The 17,987-nt window shown below is 41.5% G+C and overlaps 1 protein-coding gene across 1 annotated transcript in view; it reads left to right on the forward strand.

Annotated features, from left to right (window-relative positions):
* LOC126188140 (DDB1- and CUL4-associated factor 13) overlaps positions 1-3,811 on the forward strand; it is a 49,731-nt gene extending 45,920 nt beyond the window's left edge. The window contains exons 8-9 of the mRNA XM_049929630.1: positions 3,356-3,519; positions 3,675-3,811. Coding sequence (XP_049785587.1) covers positions 3,356-3,519; positions 3,675-3,762 — 252 coding nt within the window. The 3' untranslated portion in view covers positions 3,763-3,811. The remainder of the gene's footprint in view (positions 1-3,355; positions 3,520-3,674) is intronic.
* Positions 3,812-17,987: the final 14,176 nt, after the last annotated feature.

A 17,987-nucleotide genomic window follows, 5' to 3' on the forward strand; every position in this document is an offset into this window, starting at 1 on the left:
ATTGCAGAGTTCTTGGCTCATCCTTGTTATTCCAGCAATCAGCCAGCCACAGCTATCTGCAGTACTATTTTTTCCTGCAAGGTTTCAATCTTACAACATGTGTGATTATTGTAGGTGTGTGTGTGTGTGTGCGTGTGCATATGCGTGCCTGTTTGTGTGCATTTTTATCTTATAACTGTAGTTTTTAATAACATTGCACCCTTTATCCACACTTTTCTCATAAAATTTTGGTACAGACACGAAAGACCTTGCTGTCACGCACTCATGCCAGAATACCATCTTTATTACAGCTGTCCTTTGAGAAATTGCCCTGTCACCCAGGTATAAGTAAAATGGTTGATTTGGATTTCTAATAACGCAAGTAGTAAAGGCAACCACGCCCTGTGTATTTGATGCATTGAGCAGTTGGTATACACCAGAGCACAGTATAGTGAGTGGCAGTTGGTTCCCATCACTCACTGTCCAAGTGGTTTATGGCATCACTCACTTTCAGCAGGCAAGCACTTGCCCAGTGTTAGCAGACAGACACATGGCCTCTTCCATGCAGCGAAGGAAAGGTGGTGATTAGCCATGCCACAACCCAATGCAAGGCCTACAGAAGAGCATCGAGCCTGTGAATACTGCAATGAGGACTTTGTGCATCTTTGTGCTATTCTTGTGGCTACACTAGCCACACAGTCTGCCTTATAATTAGGTGAGGTAGTTTAAACATCTTGATCAACTACTGTGAGGCTGTGCCAAGTATATGTGCCTTCTGTCACACGCACCAAAGCCGAGTAAACTCTACATGGATAGGGCATGTGCTTGTGGTGTTGTAGTGTACATGATTGGAAACATAGCTGAGTTTTCAGACAGTGTTCTTTTCAGTCCTAACTAATACAAAACACAAACAATGGAAAATCCAGGTTGAAATATCAACAATACTATGAAAAGGATAGAGTCCTACTCACTGTAAAGGTGACACATTGAGTTGCAAACAGGCATGATGAAAGGCTGTTACATACAAGCTTTTGGCCACACCTCTGGTGTACTTGCTTGTGTGAATGTGTGTGCAATTTGAAGAAAGCTTTGGCACAAAGTTTATATGTAACAGTCTTCTCATCATGCCTGTCTGTAACTCAATGTGTCACCTTTATATTAAGTAGCAGTCTATTCATTTCATTAGGTTGTTAATATAAAACAAACACATGTGTGGCTATATTTTCTTGGTGCTTCAGCCTGATAGACTAGGATTTCTTTACTTCTCCCTATAAAGATTTCAATGTGCTGTTGTGGATCTTATTGTGACCAAATGATGTCATTTGTGCCATGGACAATGTAGAATCTGATTGCTACACGTAGAGGAGGTATTGTGTTCTTCACCACTTGTGGAACCTACGTCCCTGTTGAGCCTCCCGGCTACTCACTCTGTTATACCAGAGAGCAATGTGTTCTGTTACATTCTGCCTTATTTCATGAGGAGGGATCTAGACACTTCAGTTTTGGATTACAGTAACAACTGAGTACCTCCCACTTTTCTCAGAAATCCGTAGCGATGAAGTGGGGAGTTTCCCATATGACCATTTCACGAGTGTTCCATGAATATCAGGAATTCGGTAATACATCAAATCTCTGACATTGCTGTGGCTGGGAAAAGATCCTGCAAGAACAGGACCAACAATGACTGAAGAGAATCATTCAGTGTGACAGAAGTGCAGCCCTTCTGCAGATTGCTGTAGATTTCTATGTTGGGCCATCAACAAGTGTCAGCATGCAAACCATTCAACAAAACATGATCAATATGGGCTTTTGGAACTGAAGGCCCACTTGTGTACTCTTGATGACTGCATGACACAAAGCTTTACACCATGCCTGGGCCCTTCAACACCGACAATGTACTGTTGATGACTGGAAACGTGTTGCCTGGTTGGACAAGTCTCGTTTCAAATTGTATCGAGTGGATGTACGTGTACGGGTATGGAGACAACCTCATGAACCCATGGACCCTGCATGTCAGCAGGGGACTGTTCAAGCTGGAGGAGGCCCTGTATAAAGGTGTGGTGTGTGTGCAGTTGGAGTGATCTGGGTCTCCTGATATATGTAGATACGACTCCGACAGGTGACACATATGTAAGCATCCTGTTTGATCACCTGTATCCATTCATGTCCATTGTGCATTCCGATGGACTTTGGCATTTCGAGCAGGACAATGTTACACCCGTCATGTCCAGAATTGCTATAGAATGGCTCCAGGAACACACTTCTGAGTTCAAACACTTCCGCTGGCCACCAGACTCCCCAGACATGAACATTATTGAACAAAGCTGGGATGCCTTGCAACGTGCTGTTCAGAAAAGATCTCCACCCCCTTGTACTTTTACGGATTTATGGACAGCCCTGCAGGATTCACAGTGTTAGTTCAGTCCAGCACTACTTCAGACATTTGTCGAGACCATACCACGTCATGTTGTGGCACTTCTGCGTGCTCGCAGGCGCCCTACACAATATTAGGCAGGTGTACCAGTTTCTTTGGCTCTTCAGTGTAGCTGCATTGCATTTACAGCTATTTAATGTTTCGAGTGTCCTGCAATGAAAAACAACTTAGAATGGAGAAATATTGTAAATGGAATGAAAATCAAGGGTAAAGTTAAAAAACAACAGGATTACTGCATGGCCCATCTACTTGCGGTGAAAGTGTCCAAATTATTTCTAAAAGCTTGCATTATATTGTGTAGTGTAAAATGTGGCATTGATACACTTTCACTCTATTCTGTGCATTTGGACTCTTACCAACTTGATGTCACAGGAACACTTAGTGTTTTAATGTATACTGATTGCACATGGAGACACTACATAGCAAAGATATACTTTGTTCACATTAGGCATCACATACTGGTTAAAACAGGTGACAATATTATCTAAGTTTCGTTAATAACAACAAATGTATAATGCTTAGGGTAACAAAAACCAAATGAATTTGAGAGATGTTAGCATGATATTATTATCATGTACTGATATAAACTGTAAGTAATATATTAATCTATGCTTCTGCCTAAACAGAGTGGCCTTGGTATTTGCATTGTATTATAAACTGTGCTTATTACCTGATTATTTTTGGTTGTTTTTGTTTAGATGTTAAATATTCAAGTTATTAAAGTTATTTATGTGGAAAACGTCTTCATTATGTGTAGGTCTTTAAGGATGATCTGATCCTGTAGGCTTTGATGCACATGTTGTTTTCCTTATCTCAACAAATGTGCTGTAATTTGTGAGAATCTCAAAATTAGAGCATTTCACTGTAGACTCTATGGAAGGTAACATTATTCCATTCATGCTTATTGAGACAATTATAACTGTCTTCTTTATTTACCGATAGCTTCGACCTCGAGAAAAAGCAGCTTTCAACTACAATGAATCACTCAAAGCAAAATTTGCAGCACACCCACAAATCCGTCGCATAGCACATCACAGACAAGTACCAAAGCACATTTATAATGCTCAGAAGGAACATCGTATCATCAAAGAGAAACAAAAGAAAAAGTGAGTTTTATAGCACATCATTCTAAGGTTTTCATGTTTAATTTATTTATGTTGAATGTCTGGAGAATTAGTTACCAATCATTAGCTCTGCCTTAGCTCTGTGTTACCACAACTTCATTGTAGTTATGGTTTTAAAATTCTGATCTGTTTTTCAGGGAAGCCCGCAGACGTGCACACTCCAAACCTGGATCTGTCCCATTTATTTCCGAAAAGAAAAAGCATATTGTCAAAGAACAAGAATAATTTACATTTTTTGTATACTACATGTCAGAATAAAACTTCTTTTGTTGAAGGTAATGACTTTATTCTTGTAGATAACCTGGCATCTTTCTTGTTACTGGATTTTGTTTGCCTTAAATGTTTTTAGTGTGAGTGATGATTAATATTTTCAAGATTGTGCAAGATCTGCAGAAATCCAGGTTTGAAATGTGTTTATGCACACTTTATTCCTAAGAGCCTTGTACTAAATACTGTGGAGAAGTGTAACTATTTAGATCAACTGAAAGTGTGGTCATTCACAGGCAGTTATTTCAATATCAATCGCATGATAAATCTTATGAACTTGCAGTCTGTATTAATTTTTCTTAAAATGTTTTGGTCTGTGCTAAATATGAATACCAGTTAAAATGCTGAGTAAGCATCCCGTGTCCTATGGCTCAGTGGTTGTGACATGCAGTTTCACAATTGGGGCAGCAATGGCTCTAACCCAGCTGGACAACAAGTCAAATTAATCTTGGATGACAGATACAGGTATGCCATTCCATGCTGCTTCACTCTTTGCTACAGTTCATAAATTGTAGCAGCTGGTGAAGTGGTAGCATGCCAGATTCTTGGCAACCTATGGCCAGATATTTTTAGTATGTTAGAAAATGTGTTCTGCATAGGTAAGTCAAGACAGGTTGGGAAACAAGTGAACTTTTATTATCTTGTTGAAAGATAACATCATGGGGACCTCAAAGATATGGCATGCCCACCAGATTTAACAGATGAAAATTGAAAATGTTGCTGTCCAAATTACCATGTACACAAATCAGAGGTGATAGTGTTGTGTGCCCAAAGCAACCTATACTGTTCAAAAAGATTTCGGGCTTGAAGCCGGTCGTTGTAAACTTCATTGCACGATATTTCGGCTGTACAGCCAGGAATATTTTGAACAGTCTGATGGTGTCGCCATGGGCAGCCCTCTGTCTCCTCCGGTGGCTAACCTTTTTATGGAGGATTTTAAGGAGAGAGCACTTGAATTAGTGGTTTGTAAACCAACTGTTTTTTTGAGATATGATGATGATACTTTCATAGTGTGGCCCCACAGAGAAGAAAAGTTAATGGAGTTTTTTCATCATCTAAACTCCATCCATGAGAATATTCGATTTATTATGGAACTAGAGAAAGGTGGTTGTCTTCAATTCCTGGATGTTTTGGTGAAATGGAAGAGTGACGGCTCGGTGGGACATTCTGTTTATCATAAGCCCACTCAAACTGACTTGTACTTGCATTCTTCAAGTTGCCATCACCCATCCCAAACCATGAGTGTATTTAAAACCCTTGTGCACAGGGTACAGACGGTGTCAGAAGCAGAGAATTTGCCTAAGGAACTTCCACATTTAAGGATGGTGTTCAGAGACAATGGATACTTGACCCGGCAAATTAAGAGGGCCTTCTCAACTAGAGCCAGGAACTGGGAAGTGTATAAAAAGGAGAACACGCCAGCCAAGTCCCTAGCTTTTCTTCCCTTCATTGGAAATATCTCCTTCAAAACAGTGAGGATTCTTAATAATTTTCATGTGAAAGTGGTTTTTCGTCCACCTTCTAAGATTTCGGATTTGCTGGGATCGGTGAAGGATGATTTTTTACTGCAGAAGGCATGAGTTAATAAAATACTGTATCAATGTGGTATAGCCTATATAGGACAGACAACGCGTACAGTGGAAGAGCGTTGTATGGAACATCAACGTTGCATTCGCATACTGCAACCCAGTAAGTCAGCAATTGCAGAACATTGTATTTCCAACGGACGTTCAATCGAGTACGACAAAAGTTTGATTTTGGCCACAGCAACAACTTTTTGGGACTCCATTATCAAAGAATCCGTTGAAATACGCATCGCGGGAAATCTGATGAACCGTGACAGTGGTTACCAATTGAATAACACGTGGAATCCCGTCATCTCCGAAATTAGCTTGAGATGAAAACACCAGAAGACTTCGATAGCTGCGCCAAGCGACAATACTGATGGCAGCTGAGTCTTGCAGTTCCACTAACGAGGGCGCTGTCGCTGGGTGTTGTGGTCCTTCTGTCACCATGACTGCAACACATGCGTGGCAGTACCATCAGCGCACTGTATAAGACAGAGTGGAGAACATCTTCGTCAGTCCTCATTCAGCTCACCTGAAGATGGCTGGCAGTTGTCCAGATGAAATATCGTGCAATGAAGTTTATGACGACCGGCTGCAAGCCCAAAATCTTTTTGAACAGTTGATTCACTGGGAAAATTTCAAATTTTACAGCACCCCGTACTGTCATGTAAGGTGCTGCACCTGTTGGATGATAGTCAATACAGTCCAGCAACCTTTGTTCTCTAGGGCCTCCACACATGGATGCATCCCCATCATGTTGTGTACAGAGCCTAGCCTCATCCAAAAAGAGTGCGTGGTGCCACCCCTTTGTTCAGTGATGTCATTGAGTGGACTGCTGTCAGCACATGGAAACTTCAAAATGGTTGCTTTGCTGACAGTCTGTTGTGCTGCAGACTGTCTGTGTGGATACTTGTCCTGCTGCAAGCACATTTCTGCGCATTGATGGTGACTACATTGATTAGTATTGAATTAACATTGCTGGTGTTGTCCATCTCTCTCCAGAAACCCCGAATGACTAAGATGTGCATAAATCAAGTTTCAGTAGCTTATCCGTATGAGGGCGATTTGGTAAGTTTAGTAAAAAAGTAAGGAAAAATGTCTGTGTCATAAACAAATAAACAACTGTCCATTATAATTATCCGGGCTGTTATGCCGTGGTCGGTTGATGAATTCTGTGTCGATTCCCAACATTTCGTCTCAGACTGCGGGAGACATCTTCAAGGGGGTCCGTAGCTCAATGGAAGGTCCAACACACCCACTGGCTCGCTACTGACTGCCGCTAAATTCCGTGTCTGCATGCTCCCACGCCGCGGCGTGACGTCATGTGTTTTGAAAACGTCAGTGCAATTGGCCGCTGTCCGTCGCCGTTGCCATCACCCAGTAGTGGACAGGTGGTACACATCTTCTTTAACACCGGCATCCATATGCCGTTTAATTTCACACCCTCCTCCTTACGGTTAAAATTATTTGGGTGTTTAGCGATTTCGATTGCCTCCCTGTAGAGCCTTTCGTAATATCCGCTTGTGGCCGCTAGTACTTGCGTCTCCTCGAAACGAATATTGTAGTTCCCTGGCTGGAAAGCATGCTCCGCAACAGCTGATCGTTCCGTTTCTCGTCTTCTGCAATTTCCCTTATGCTCTTCCAAACGTTTACATACAGTTCTTTTAGTGGTACCCACATAAACATCACCACAGCTGCATGGGATCCTATACACTACAGCTTTTTCCAGTGGTTTGCGAGCGTCCTTGGCAGGCTTAAGGTATTCCTGTATCTTCCTGGTGGGCTTGTAAATTACGGTAATATTCCATAATAAACTGTACAGCGGTGACTGGGATAAAATTGATAGACTACTGCATGATACCATGGGGAAGCGTATGTTGACAACGTCTGCTAGACAGAAGAAGAATTTTGATAATTTGCTACCTAATCAGACTGTTCGGCATTTAGACGTTTCCCGGACCATTATCAATTTGTCCAAACGTTTGTTATCTGACGATGAGACATCTGTGCTTGCCAAGGGAGGAAATTTTGCTGGTAGTCCGCATTTTGTGCCCACGGAAGAAATTATAGCCAGTGTAGAAGCAGGAATTCGCAGTGTGGATTCTGTAACAGCTGAAGAAATCCGTATAGAAACAGTAAGAATATTAGCCAATGCAAAACCGCCAAAAAGTAATATAACTGTGGGTGAGAGAAGAGCTTTAAAACTCCTGAATGACAACGATAGTATTTTGGTTCTCCCAGCTGACAAAGGAAGCGCAACGGTGGTTATGGATGTGGCCGACTATCAGAGTAAAATTACTGATCTACTAGATCCGCAAGCATATAGGAAGCTGAATAAGGACCCCACTAACAGCGTTCTCAGAACTGTGTCGCGGTTAATAAAAAAGTCCTCCATTGAAGAGAGTCTACAGAAAGGTCTCTGAAATTCGGTTGCGCTACCACCGAGGCTTTATGGATTGCCCAAAATTCATAAAGAAAATGTGCCGTTAAGACCGATACTAAATGCCATTGGTTCGCCCACCTACTCGTTAGCCAAGTTTTTGACTACGCTGCTCTAACCACATATGGGCCGTTCGGACTCTTATATAAAGAATTCGACACATTTCATCAGCAGATTGAATGGCATAGTGGTCCAGCCGGAGGACATATTGGTCAGCTTCGATGTGGTATCGCTGTTTACCATGGTTCCACTTAATGATGTATTGGAACAGCTGGATCGAATTTTTCCTGCCGATATTTCAGAACTGTTTAAGTGTTGTTTGACGACCACATACTTCAAGTGGAATGAACAGTTTTATGAGCAAACGGATGGTGTGGCTATGGGAAGCCCCCTAAGTCCTGTAATTGCAAACTTCTTTATGGAGAAATTCGAAGAACAGGCCTTAGGTACTGCCAGCAAAAAACCAAATGTATGGTTCCATTACGTGGATGACACGTTTGTGCTGTGGAGACATGCTAGGGAGGAACTAAGCTGGTTCCACGAACATCTGAACAGTATAAACTCGAGAATTCAGTTTACAATGGAGGAGGAGGTACACGGCAAGTTACATTTCCTCGATGTGCTTGTTTTTGGAAACAAAAATGGTAGTTTGGGCCACTCAGTATACCGTAAACCCATGCACACGGACCGTTATTTGCACCGGGATTCGAACCACCACCCACAACAGAAGCGGGGTGTTATCAAGACGTTAGCGGACAGAGCTAGAAATATTTGTGAACCTGAGTTGCTTGACGCTGAGATGGAACATCTCCACAATGCACTAATGAAGAACGGATATTCGTCCGCCGAAATAAAACGTGTGTTGAGGCAGCCACGCAGAAATCATACTGACGTACAGGCTACTGCAAAATCTAAGGTTTTCCTGCCGTTTGTTAAAAATGTAACGGAAAGAATAGGGAGGTTCTTGACGAAGTGGAATATTAACCGTAATTTACAAGCCCACCAGGAAGATACAGGAATACCTTAAGCCTGCCAAGGACGCTCGCAAACCACTGGAAAAGTACCACTAAAAGAACTGTTTGCAAACGTTTGGAAGAGCATAAGGGAAATTGCAGAAGACGAGAAACGGAACGATCAGCTGTTGCGGAGCATGCTTTCCAGCCAGGGAACTACAATATTCGTTTCGAGGAGACGCAAGTACTAGCGGCCACAAGCGGATATTACAAAAGGCTCTACAGGGAGGCAATCGAAATCGCTAAACACCCAAATAATTTTAACTGTAACGAGGAGGGTGTGAAATTAAACGGCATATGGATGCCGGTGTTAAAGAAGATGTGTACCACCGGTCCACTACTGGGTGATGGCAACGGCGATCGACGGCGACGGACAGCGGCCAACTGCACTGACGTTTTCAAAACACGTGACGTCACGCCACGGCGTGGGAGCGCGCGGACACGGAATTTAGCTGCAGTCAGTAGCAAGCCAGTGGGTGTGTTGGACCTTCCATTGAGCTACGGACCCCCTTGAAGATGTCTCTCGCAGTCAGAGATGAAACGTTGGAAATCGACACAGAATTCATCAACCGACCACGGCAGAACAGCCCGGATAATTATAATGGACACGATATTTCCGGCCGTGAAAGTCTACATTTAAATAAACAACTCACCTTACTTCTCACCGAGCAAGGTGGCGCAGTGGGTAGTACACTGGACTTGCATTCGGGAGGACAGCAGTTCGATCCCGCGTCCGGCCATCCTGATTTAGGTTTTCCTTGATTTCCCTAAAATCGCTTTGGGCGAATGCCAGGATGGTTCCTTTGAAATGGCACGGCTGACTTCCTTCCCAATCCTTCACTAATCTGATGAGACCGACGACCTTGCAGTTTGGTCTCCGCCCCCAAATCAAACCAACCCAACCCCACATTACTTCTCAACAGTCTCTTTTGAGGTATATATGTTTGGTCCAGTTATCCTCCAGCTTTTACTTCCCATTGAAAAACCAGGTTTTGTCAGTCTCTGTAAAATACTCGTTGACTGCAACTGTCACTTCCTCATTTGATGAAAATTTCTTCCCAACCAAAGTTTTGAGTTAGGTAACAGGTAAAAGTCCCTTGGGCTAAGTCTAGTGAATAGGATGGATGAGGGTCCAATTCAAAACCCACTTCATACACTTTTGTAACTGTTGTTGCTGATGTGTGGCATGCTGCACTATACTGGTAAAAGAGCACTTTTTTGTGTGCTAACCTTGGTCTTTTTTAGCTAATGCAAGGTTCAAATGATCCAACAATTGAGGCATAGTAGTGTCCAGTCATGGTTCTACCTTTTTTCAAGTAATATGTGAGCATTATTCCTTGGGAATACCAAAAAACAGTGGCCATCACATATCAGTTGACAAAAAGGGCCTTTGACGTCTATCTACATTTACATGGTTAGTCTGCAATTCACTGTTAAGTGCCTGGCAGAGGGTTCATCGAACCATTTTCATACTACTTCTCTACCATCCCACTCTCGAATGGCACGTGGGAAAAAGGAACACGTAAATCTTTCCATTCGAGCTCTGATTTCTCTTATTTTATTATGATGGCATTTCTCCCTACGTAGGTGGGTGTCAACAAAATATTTTTGCATTCAGAAGAGAAAGTTGGTGATTGAAATTTAGTAAATAGATCTCGCTGCAAAGAAAACCGCCTTTGTTTCAGTGACTGCCACCCCAACTTGCGAATCATATCAGTGACACCCTCACCCCTATTGTGCGATAACATGAAACGAGCTGCCCTTCTTTGCACTTTTTTGATGTACTCAGTCAGTCCTACCTGGTAAGGCTCCCACACTGTGCAGCAATATTCCAGCAGAGGACGGACAAGTGTAATGTAGGCTGTCTCTTTATTGGGTTTGTTGCATCTTCAAAGTGTTCTGCCAACAAAGTGCAGTCTTTGTTTTGCCTTCCCCACAATATTATCTATGTGGTCTTTCCAATTTAAGTTGCTTGTAATTCTAATTCCTAGATATTTCGTTGAATTGACAGCCCTTAGATTTGTGCAATTTATCGTATGCCCAAAATTTATTAGATTTCTTTTAGTATCCATGTGGATGACCTCACACTTTTTGTTTAGTGCCAATTGCCACGTTTTGCACCATACAGAAATTCTCTCTAGATCATTTTGTAATTGGAATTTATCGTCTCATGATTTTACTAGACAGTAAATTACAGTGTCATCTGCAAACAACCTATGGGGGCTGCTCAGATCATCACCTAGATCATTTATGTAAATCAGGAACAGCAGCGAGCCTATGACACTTCCTTGTGGAACACCAGATATCAGTTCTGTTCTACCCGATGATTTACCGTCTGTCACTACGAACTGTGACATCTCTGAGAGGAAATCACGAATCCAGTCACACAACTGAGACGATACTCCATATGCACGCAATTTGATTAATAGTTGCTTGTGAGGAATGGTATCAAAATCCTTCTGGAAATCCAGGAATATGGAATCGATTTGAGATCCCATGTCGACAGCACTCATTACTTCATGTGTTGCACAAGAACTATATTTTCTGAATCTGTGTTGGTTATGTATCAATAAGTCATTTTCTTCAAGGTCATTCATAATGTTAGAGAACAGTATATGCTCCAAAATCCTACTGCAAATTCAGGTCCGTAATTCAGTGGGTTACTCCTATTTCCTTTCTTGAATATTGGTGTGACCTGTGCTACTTTCCAGTCTTTAGGAAGAGACCTTTCGTCAAGTGAGCTGTTGTATATGATTGCTAAGAAAGATGCTATTGTGTCGCATACTCTGAAAGGAACGTGATTGGTATACCATCTGGACCGGAAGACATGTCTTTCTTAAATAATCTGAGTTGTTTTGCAACGCCTTTGATATCTACTTTTATGTCACTCATGCCAACAGCTGTTCTGGTTTCAAATTCCGCAATATTTATTTTGTCTTTTTTTGTGAAGGAGTTACCGAAAATTGTATTTAGTAACTCTGCTTTAGTGGCACCTTCATTGGTAACATTTCCATCACTATCGCGCAGTGACAGTATTGATTGTTTTTTGCCACTGGTGTACTTTACGTACGACCAGAATCTCTTTGGGTTTTCAACCATATTTTGGGATAATGTTTTGTTGTGGAAGCTATTAAAAGCATCTGGCATTGACACCCACACTAAATTTCGAGCTTCCGTGAAACGTAGCCAGTCTTTAGGATTTTGCTTTGTTCTGAATTTGGCATGCTTTTTTTGTTGTTTCTGCAACAGTGTTCTGATGTGTTTTGTGTACCATGGTGGATCAGTCCCGTATGCGGTATGAATCTATCTATTGCTGTCGACACTGTATCTTTGAATTTGAGCCATATCTGGTCTACTCTTACATAATTAGCTTGGAAGGAATGGAGACTCTGTCTTAGGAAGGCATCAAGTGAATTTTTATCTACTGTTTTAAATAGATACATTTTGTGTTTATTTTTAGTGGTTTTGGTTGATATGGTTTTTAGCCTCGCTACAATTGTGTTCACTAATCCCCGTATCTATCATGATGCACTCTAATCTGTCATGATGCGCTCTATTAGATCAGGATTATTTGTGGCTAAGAGGTAAAGTGTGTTTTCGCAACCATTTACAATTTGTGTGGGCTCATGAACAAATTGTTCAAAGTAATTCTCAGAGAAAGCATTTAGTACAATTTCGGAAGATGTTTTCTGTCTACTGCCGGCTTTGAACATATATTTGCGCCAACAAATGGAGGGTAGATTGAAGTCTCCACCAATTATTACTGTATGAGTGGGGTACTTATACGTAATGAGACTCAAGTTTTCTTTGAACCGCTCAGCTATTATATCATCTGAGCTAGGGGGTTGGTAGAAGGAGCCAGTTATTATTTTGGTACAGCTGTTGAGTATAACCTCTACTCATAGTAATTCGCAGGAGGAATCCATTTCAGCTTCACTACAAGATAAACTACTACCAGCAGACACAGACACACCACCACCTACTTTATTGAATCTATCCTTTCTGAATACAGTTTGTACCTCTGTAAAAATTTCAGCAGAATTTTATCTCCAGCTTTAGCCAGCTTTCTGTTCCTGTAACAATTTCAACTTCAGTGCTTTCTATCAACGCTTGAAGCTCTGGTACTTTTCTTCCAACACAGCTACGGCAATTTACAACTACAATACTGACTGTTACTTGGTCGATTCTCGTCGTTTCTTTACCCTGTACCCTTTGAGACTGGAGCTCTTTTTGATATTTTCTGAGACTGTCTAACCTAAAAAAACTGCCCAGTCCACGCCACACAACACGTCATTAGTGCCAACATGAGCAACCACCTGCAGTTGGCTGCACCCTGTACCCATCATGGCCTCCGGAAGGACCCTTTCCACATCTTGGATGACTCCGCCCGGTATGCACACTGAGTGCACATTGGCTTTCTTCCCATCCTTAGCTGCCATATCCCTAAGGGGCTCCATCAACCACCTAACATTGGAGCTCCCAGTGACAAGCAGTCCCACCCTCTGCACCTGTCCGGACCTCTCAGGAAGACCGGCCACTGCCGTAACCAGCAAAGGCCACCCTTGTTGGCTCAGAAGTACTTTCAGCAATGGGCAGTACCTCAAACCTGTTACGGAGGTGTAAGGTTACAGCCTTGCGGCCAGCACCAACTTTCACCTTCCGCCCAGGGATTCGTGACCCCGTCACGGTTCGCCAATCACCGTCAGGCAAGTGTCAACTGACAGGAACGTCCGAATCTGAGGGTGCAGTGGCATCAGAGATCCCAGGCGATGCTACAGATTCCAGAGGTGCCAAAGTGCTCGCCTCGGGTGTCCCAATGTCACTGCGGCCCAGGGCAACAGCCTGGAGCCTGTCGACCACGGCCACCTCAGCTTCCAGCTGTTTATGGACGGTGGCCAATTCCCCCTGAATCCATACACAACAGGCGCAGTCCCTTTCCATCCCTAACAATTTCTTTTCCTGCCTTTTATCTCACAAGCTGTTCAAAACAAACAGATGACTGACGACTACACAAATTTACACTATACAGGTACTAAAATGCGATGCTACAACTCTCAAATACTATAATACGCCCGAAATTTGTGAATTAAACTATGCATGTACCCAACAACACGCAAAGAAATTAAGAATTAAACTATGAAACAAATAAGTGACCTAAGAGTACGACCTGCTAGTGGCTGCTGCTTATCCAACGGCAGCAGGGAGCACTTTAACCAGCCTTTGTCCATTGTTTTGACTGCCATTTTGACTGTGGTGTGTAATGATGGATCTAGATTTCATCAACAGTCACAAATTGGCACAAAAATCTCTCAGATTGCGATTAAAAAAATCTCAAACATTGTGCTGTAATGTTGTGTTGAGAGAACTTATGGTAGACTGTGAGCAATTGTAGCATCCACCTTGCCCACAGCTTCCACATAGTGAATTCTTCATGCAAGAGATATGCACTTGCTCAGTTGAGATGCCTACAGTCTCAGCAATCATTAATTTTTATTTGGGGTCTTGCATTACCAATCATGGATTTTTGTCAGTGGTTTCCCGTGTGATGACCTCATTTGAATGGTTGGTGTGCACTTTGTTTTGCCCTTGTCTGACCACATTGAAGTTCGTTAATCCATTGGTAGATGGTCATCAGTGGTGGTGCAGAGTCCTCGAGAACTTCATCCAATTCTGTTTTGATTTGCGCAGCAGTCCAACCCTGTAAATGAAAATGTTTGATAGTGCGAAACTTGTTTTTTTCTTTTTCCATTTTCAATTGCAGTTAATTCACTGAACAGTTCAGATGGCTGTCAACAAAGAACTGTTTACTGTACATTGTAGAAATTTTGTATCCTTGGAATAACCAAGCTTACCATCCAGGAAGGTGCAACAAAAATGTTCCATTCTTTTATGGAAATTTACCAGACTTATCAGATAAGCCTTGTAATTATTGGCAGGCTGAGGCTGTGATACTTCTGATGAGATGGACATGATTGGGATCTGAAAAATTCACATTTGCGATAAACGGGTTTTGAAATACCCTTATTCTCTGCATATAAATATTGAGAAAGTGGCCAGTTTTTGGTTACCTGTATTGCAACACATCCAGGGAAGCCCAATTTGGAAAGAGAATATATGTAAGTTCGCAAAGTAAATAGCGCACCTGTGCATAAATGTAATGACATATGGTCTTAAGTTACTTTCTGGCATCATATCAACTGTGGACTATTGAATGGTCTATGAGATAAATGCCACTTACAGCTATGTAGGACTCAGCCATCAGACATATGCCTGGATCAGAATGACAAAGTGACTGATAGATATGGAAAAGAGCAATGTTGCAGTTCACTGCTACCTGCATGCCAAAATAGCCATGGCAGTAACAGTTGTGCAGTTCAGTAATAAATCCAGTTAAGTTAGTGGCTGTAACTGTCATCCACAGAGTGATGTGACAACAAGAAGCAGACAGATGACCTGATAAAGCTTGTTTCCTGGTTGGTTGTTACTATTAGCTGTCATGTAAACAAGCAACTGTCTGTCACTTCATTATTCTGATCCAGGTATAGCATTTTAGGACAAAGAAATCTGTTTCTTTGTTTGCTAGTGCGAAGAAAAAGTGACAGTTTTAGAATGGGAAGGGGGCAGGAAGCTGTTTTTAAACTATGGCTGTGAAAGATACCAGTAGAAGTAGTTCATGAACTACCTTGTTTACGGCATTACCAACCAAAGCAAGCAGTCACAAAGTAACCATTACCAAATGCTTAGTGCACTCCGCCTTTCTTTGTAGTGTGTGTTGTTTTAATTTCTTGTTTGAAGTATGACTCTTACAAAAAGGAAGCAGCAGCCGTTTATCAGTTCTGCTTTCACAGAAACAGAAAATAGGTGTAGCTCAGTTGCCTTGCGAGATGGTGGCGGGGTTTGTACCTCCACACTGCTCCTTATCCATCAGGCAGCCAAAATGCACATTTGTTTATGCACGTGGCTGATTGCCATGTTATAGTGTCCACACTTATAGCAACTGGAAAACAAAACTTGTCAATCTGTTTCTATCAGGCTGAGGAGAAAATACTGCTTCTCAACAGGAACAATCATTTGTTGAAAGCTTAAATAGAGTCAAAAGAAGAAGAAAACCAAAGAGCATTTTGGAAAAAATCTGTTGAAGTTTCTGTGAAAACAAATATTCAATTTATTATAGGGAATAAAAACTGTTTATTCTCTTATTATTTTATTTACAATCCCTTCTTTATGATCAGTTTCATCTTCAGACACATAGCAAGACAAGTCTTTAAATTAAAAAAAAAAAAGTTAATTTTGCAAAGAATAGATGTTACATTTTAGGTCTCTAGACATGATGGTAACATCTGTGTGTGGAGACAGATTTGCCAACACCAAGTGACACATCGTTTAGTCGAGTGATCACTACTTGAAGACTTTTGAGGAAGTAATTGCCTACATTCGGGAGAACGACGGTTCAATCCCGCGTCCAGCCATCCTGATTTAGGTTTTCCGTGATTTTCCTAAATCGCTCCAGGCAAATGCTGGGATGGTTCCTTTGAAAGGGCACGGCCGACTTCCTTTCCCATCCTTCCCTACTCAGATGAGACCGATTACTTCGCTGTCTGTTCTGCTCCTGCAAACAACCCAACCCAAGTAATTGCCTAAAATGCAAATTTTCCAGTAATATTTGTTCAATGCATCGTAACAGCCTGTTATAATGTTAAGGAGGTCCTGGAGTCATTTGTTTTCCCATGCTTAGACTGGTAGGGCAATGTTTACAAAGACAGTTCATGACCTCACATAGCTACCACATCAATTAATTGCCTGCAAGCTATATACTTTATCCCATGATCTGCAGATTTACTTGATCTGTTCTTAAAGAAAACATATCCAGTGAAATTGAACACAACCTGCCCACATGTGTGTACCTTTGCTCATTGCATCTCATAGGCTACAAAGAATAGCTTGGGCATAGTAAGATTGTCATTGGACTTTGAAAGTGAGGACCACATACTACTTGATATGTGTATATTCAACTGAACGTTACTTTATTGTGTATCAGAGATTATGACCCCCTTCTTCTGTCTCGCGTGTCACTGAATTCGGAGGTATCCCTTATGGATGTAATTGTTCACGTATCTGAGAGTTGAGATAACATTAACCCTTTGCACTCTGTAATACAGACACAGGTCATCGCATTCTTATTTAAATCACTGCAGAGAATTGCATGAGTGTTTTTTTTTTTTGAGCTTCTAAGGCTGCTGACTAATTCTTAGGGTTTACATTGAAATAAAAAGTGCAGTTTCTATAGTCATTTCATTTGAATTGTTTATGTATGAATCACTGTCATCATCAAAATCACTGGCATTCTCGTTATCACTTAGACATTCCTGTAAAAGCTCTAAAATCTCTTCCTCAGAAAGGACTTTGTGTAAAGAACTAGTCATTTTGCACCTACTAACTTGAACTTAATAAGTACAATCTTTCTTTCAATGCAGCTGCTACAGTTCGACACCAAGTAAATTCTGGCAGTACTATGCAGCCTTGATGCGTAGTACTGTCACATTCAGGAATGGGGCATGTACTATGAAAAATCATGTCAAATGAGGCTAAACGTCAGAGTGGGAAACAAAATTCACGATGTCAAGTGCCACTCGCCATTGAAGTGAAAAGTGTTGAAAGTCAGGAAACTGATCTTCCAAATATCTGTACTCACAAATGGGAAGTTTACTAGAAATGTAATGCTGTTGTGCATTTTGATGGAAAAATCTCTTTCTAAATTACTACGAATGGCTATAAGAGTAGTTAATTGAGTTCGTGATACTTGGTTGACAAATATAGAACAACTCTGCCACTTGTGTGAGTGATCTCTGGTGCCAGTGATGGAAGCTCACTGAGCACTATGTAGATATAAGAATAGCAAATAGAATCAGAAGGGAGTAAAAAGGCATTCAAAAAAGTGTAACCATAAGTAATAGACATATTATTGTTGTGCTCTCTTGTGCGTGATGCTAGTGTAAATTTGTGGCTAGTTTCACAGTATGTACAAGAGAACTGAAAAGAGAGAGATTTGGCTGTGTCCAGTATTCAAATTGGAGCAAAGTAAGGGAAAATATAGAAGACCATACTCTGTGTACACATCTCGGGGATTGTTAGTTCATGCAAAGTAAAACCGTCTTTGGACTC

The sequence above is a fragment of the Schistocerca cancellata genome, chromosome 5 (genome assembly GCF_023864275.1).
Source record: "Schistocerca cancellata isolate TAMUIC-IGC-003103 chromosome 5, iqSchCanc2.1, whole genome shotgun sequence".
Taxonomy (NCBI): Eukaryota; Metazoa; Arthropoda; class Insecta; order Orthoptera; family Acrididae; genus Schistocerca; species Schistocerca cancellata.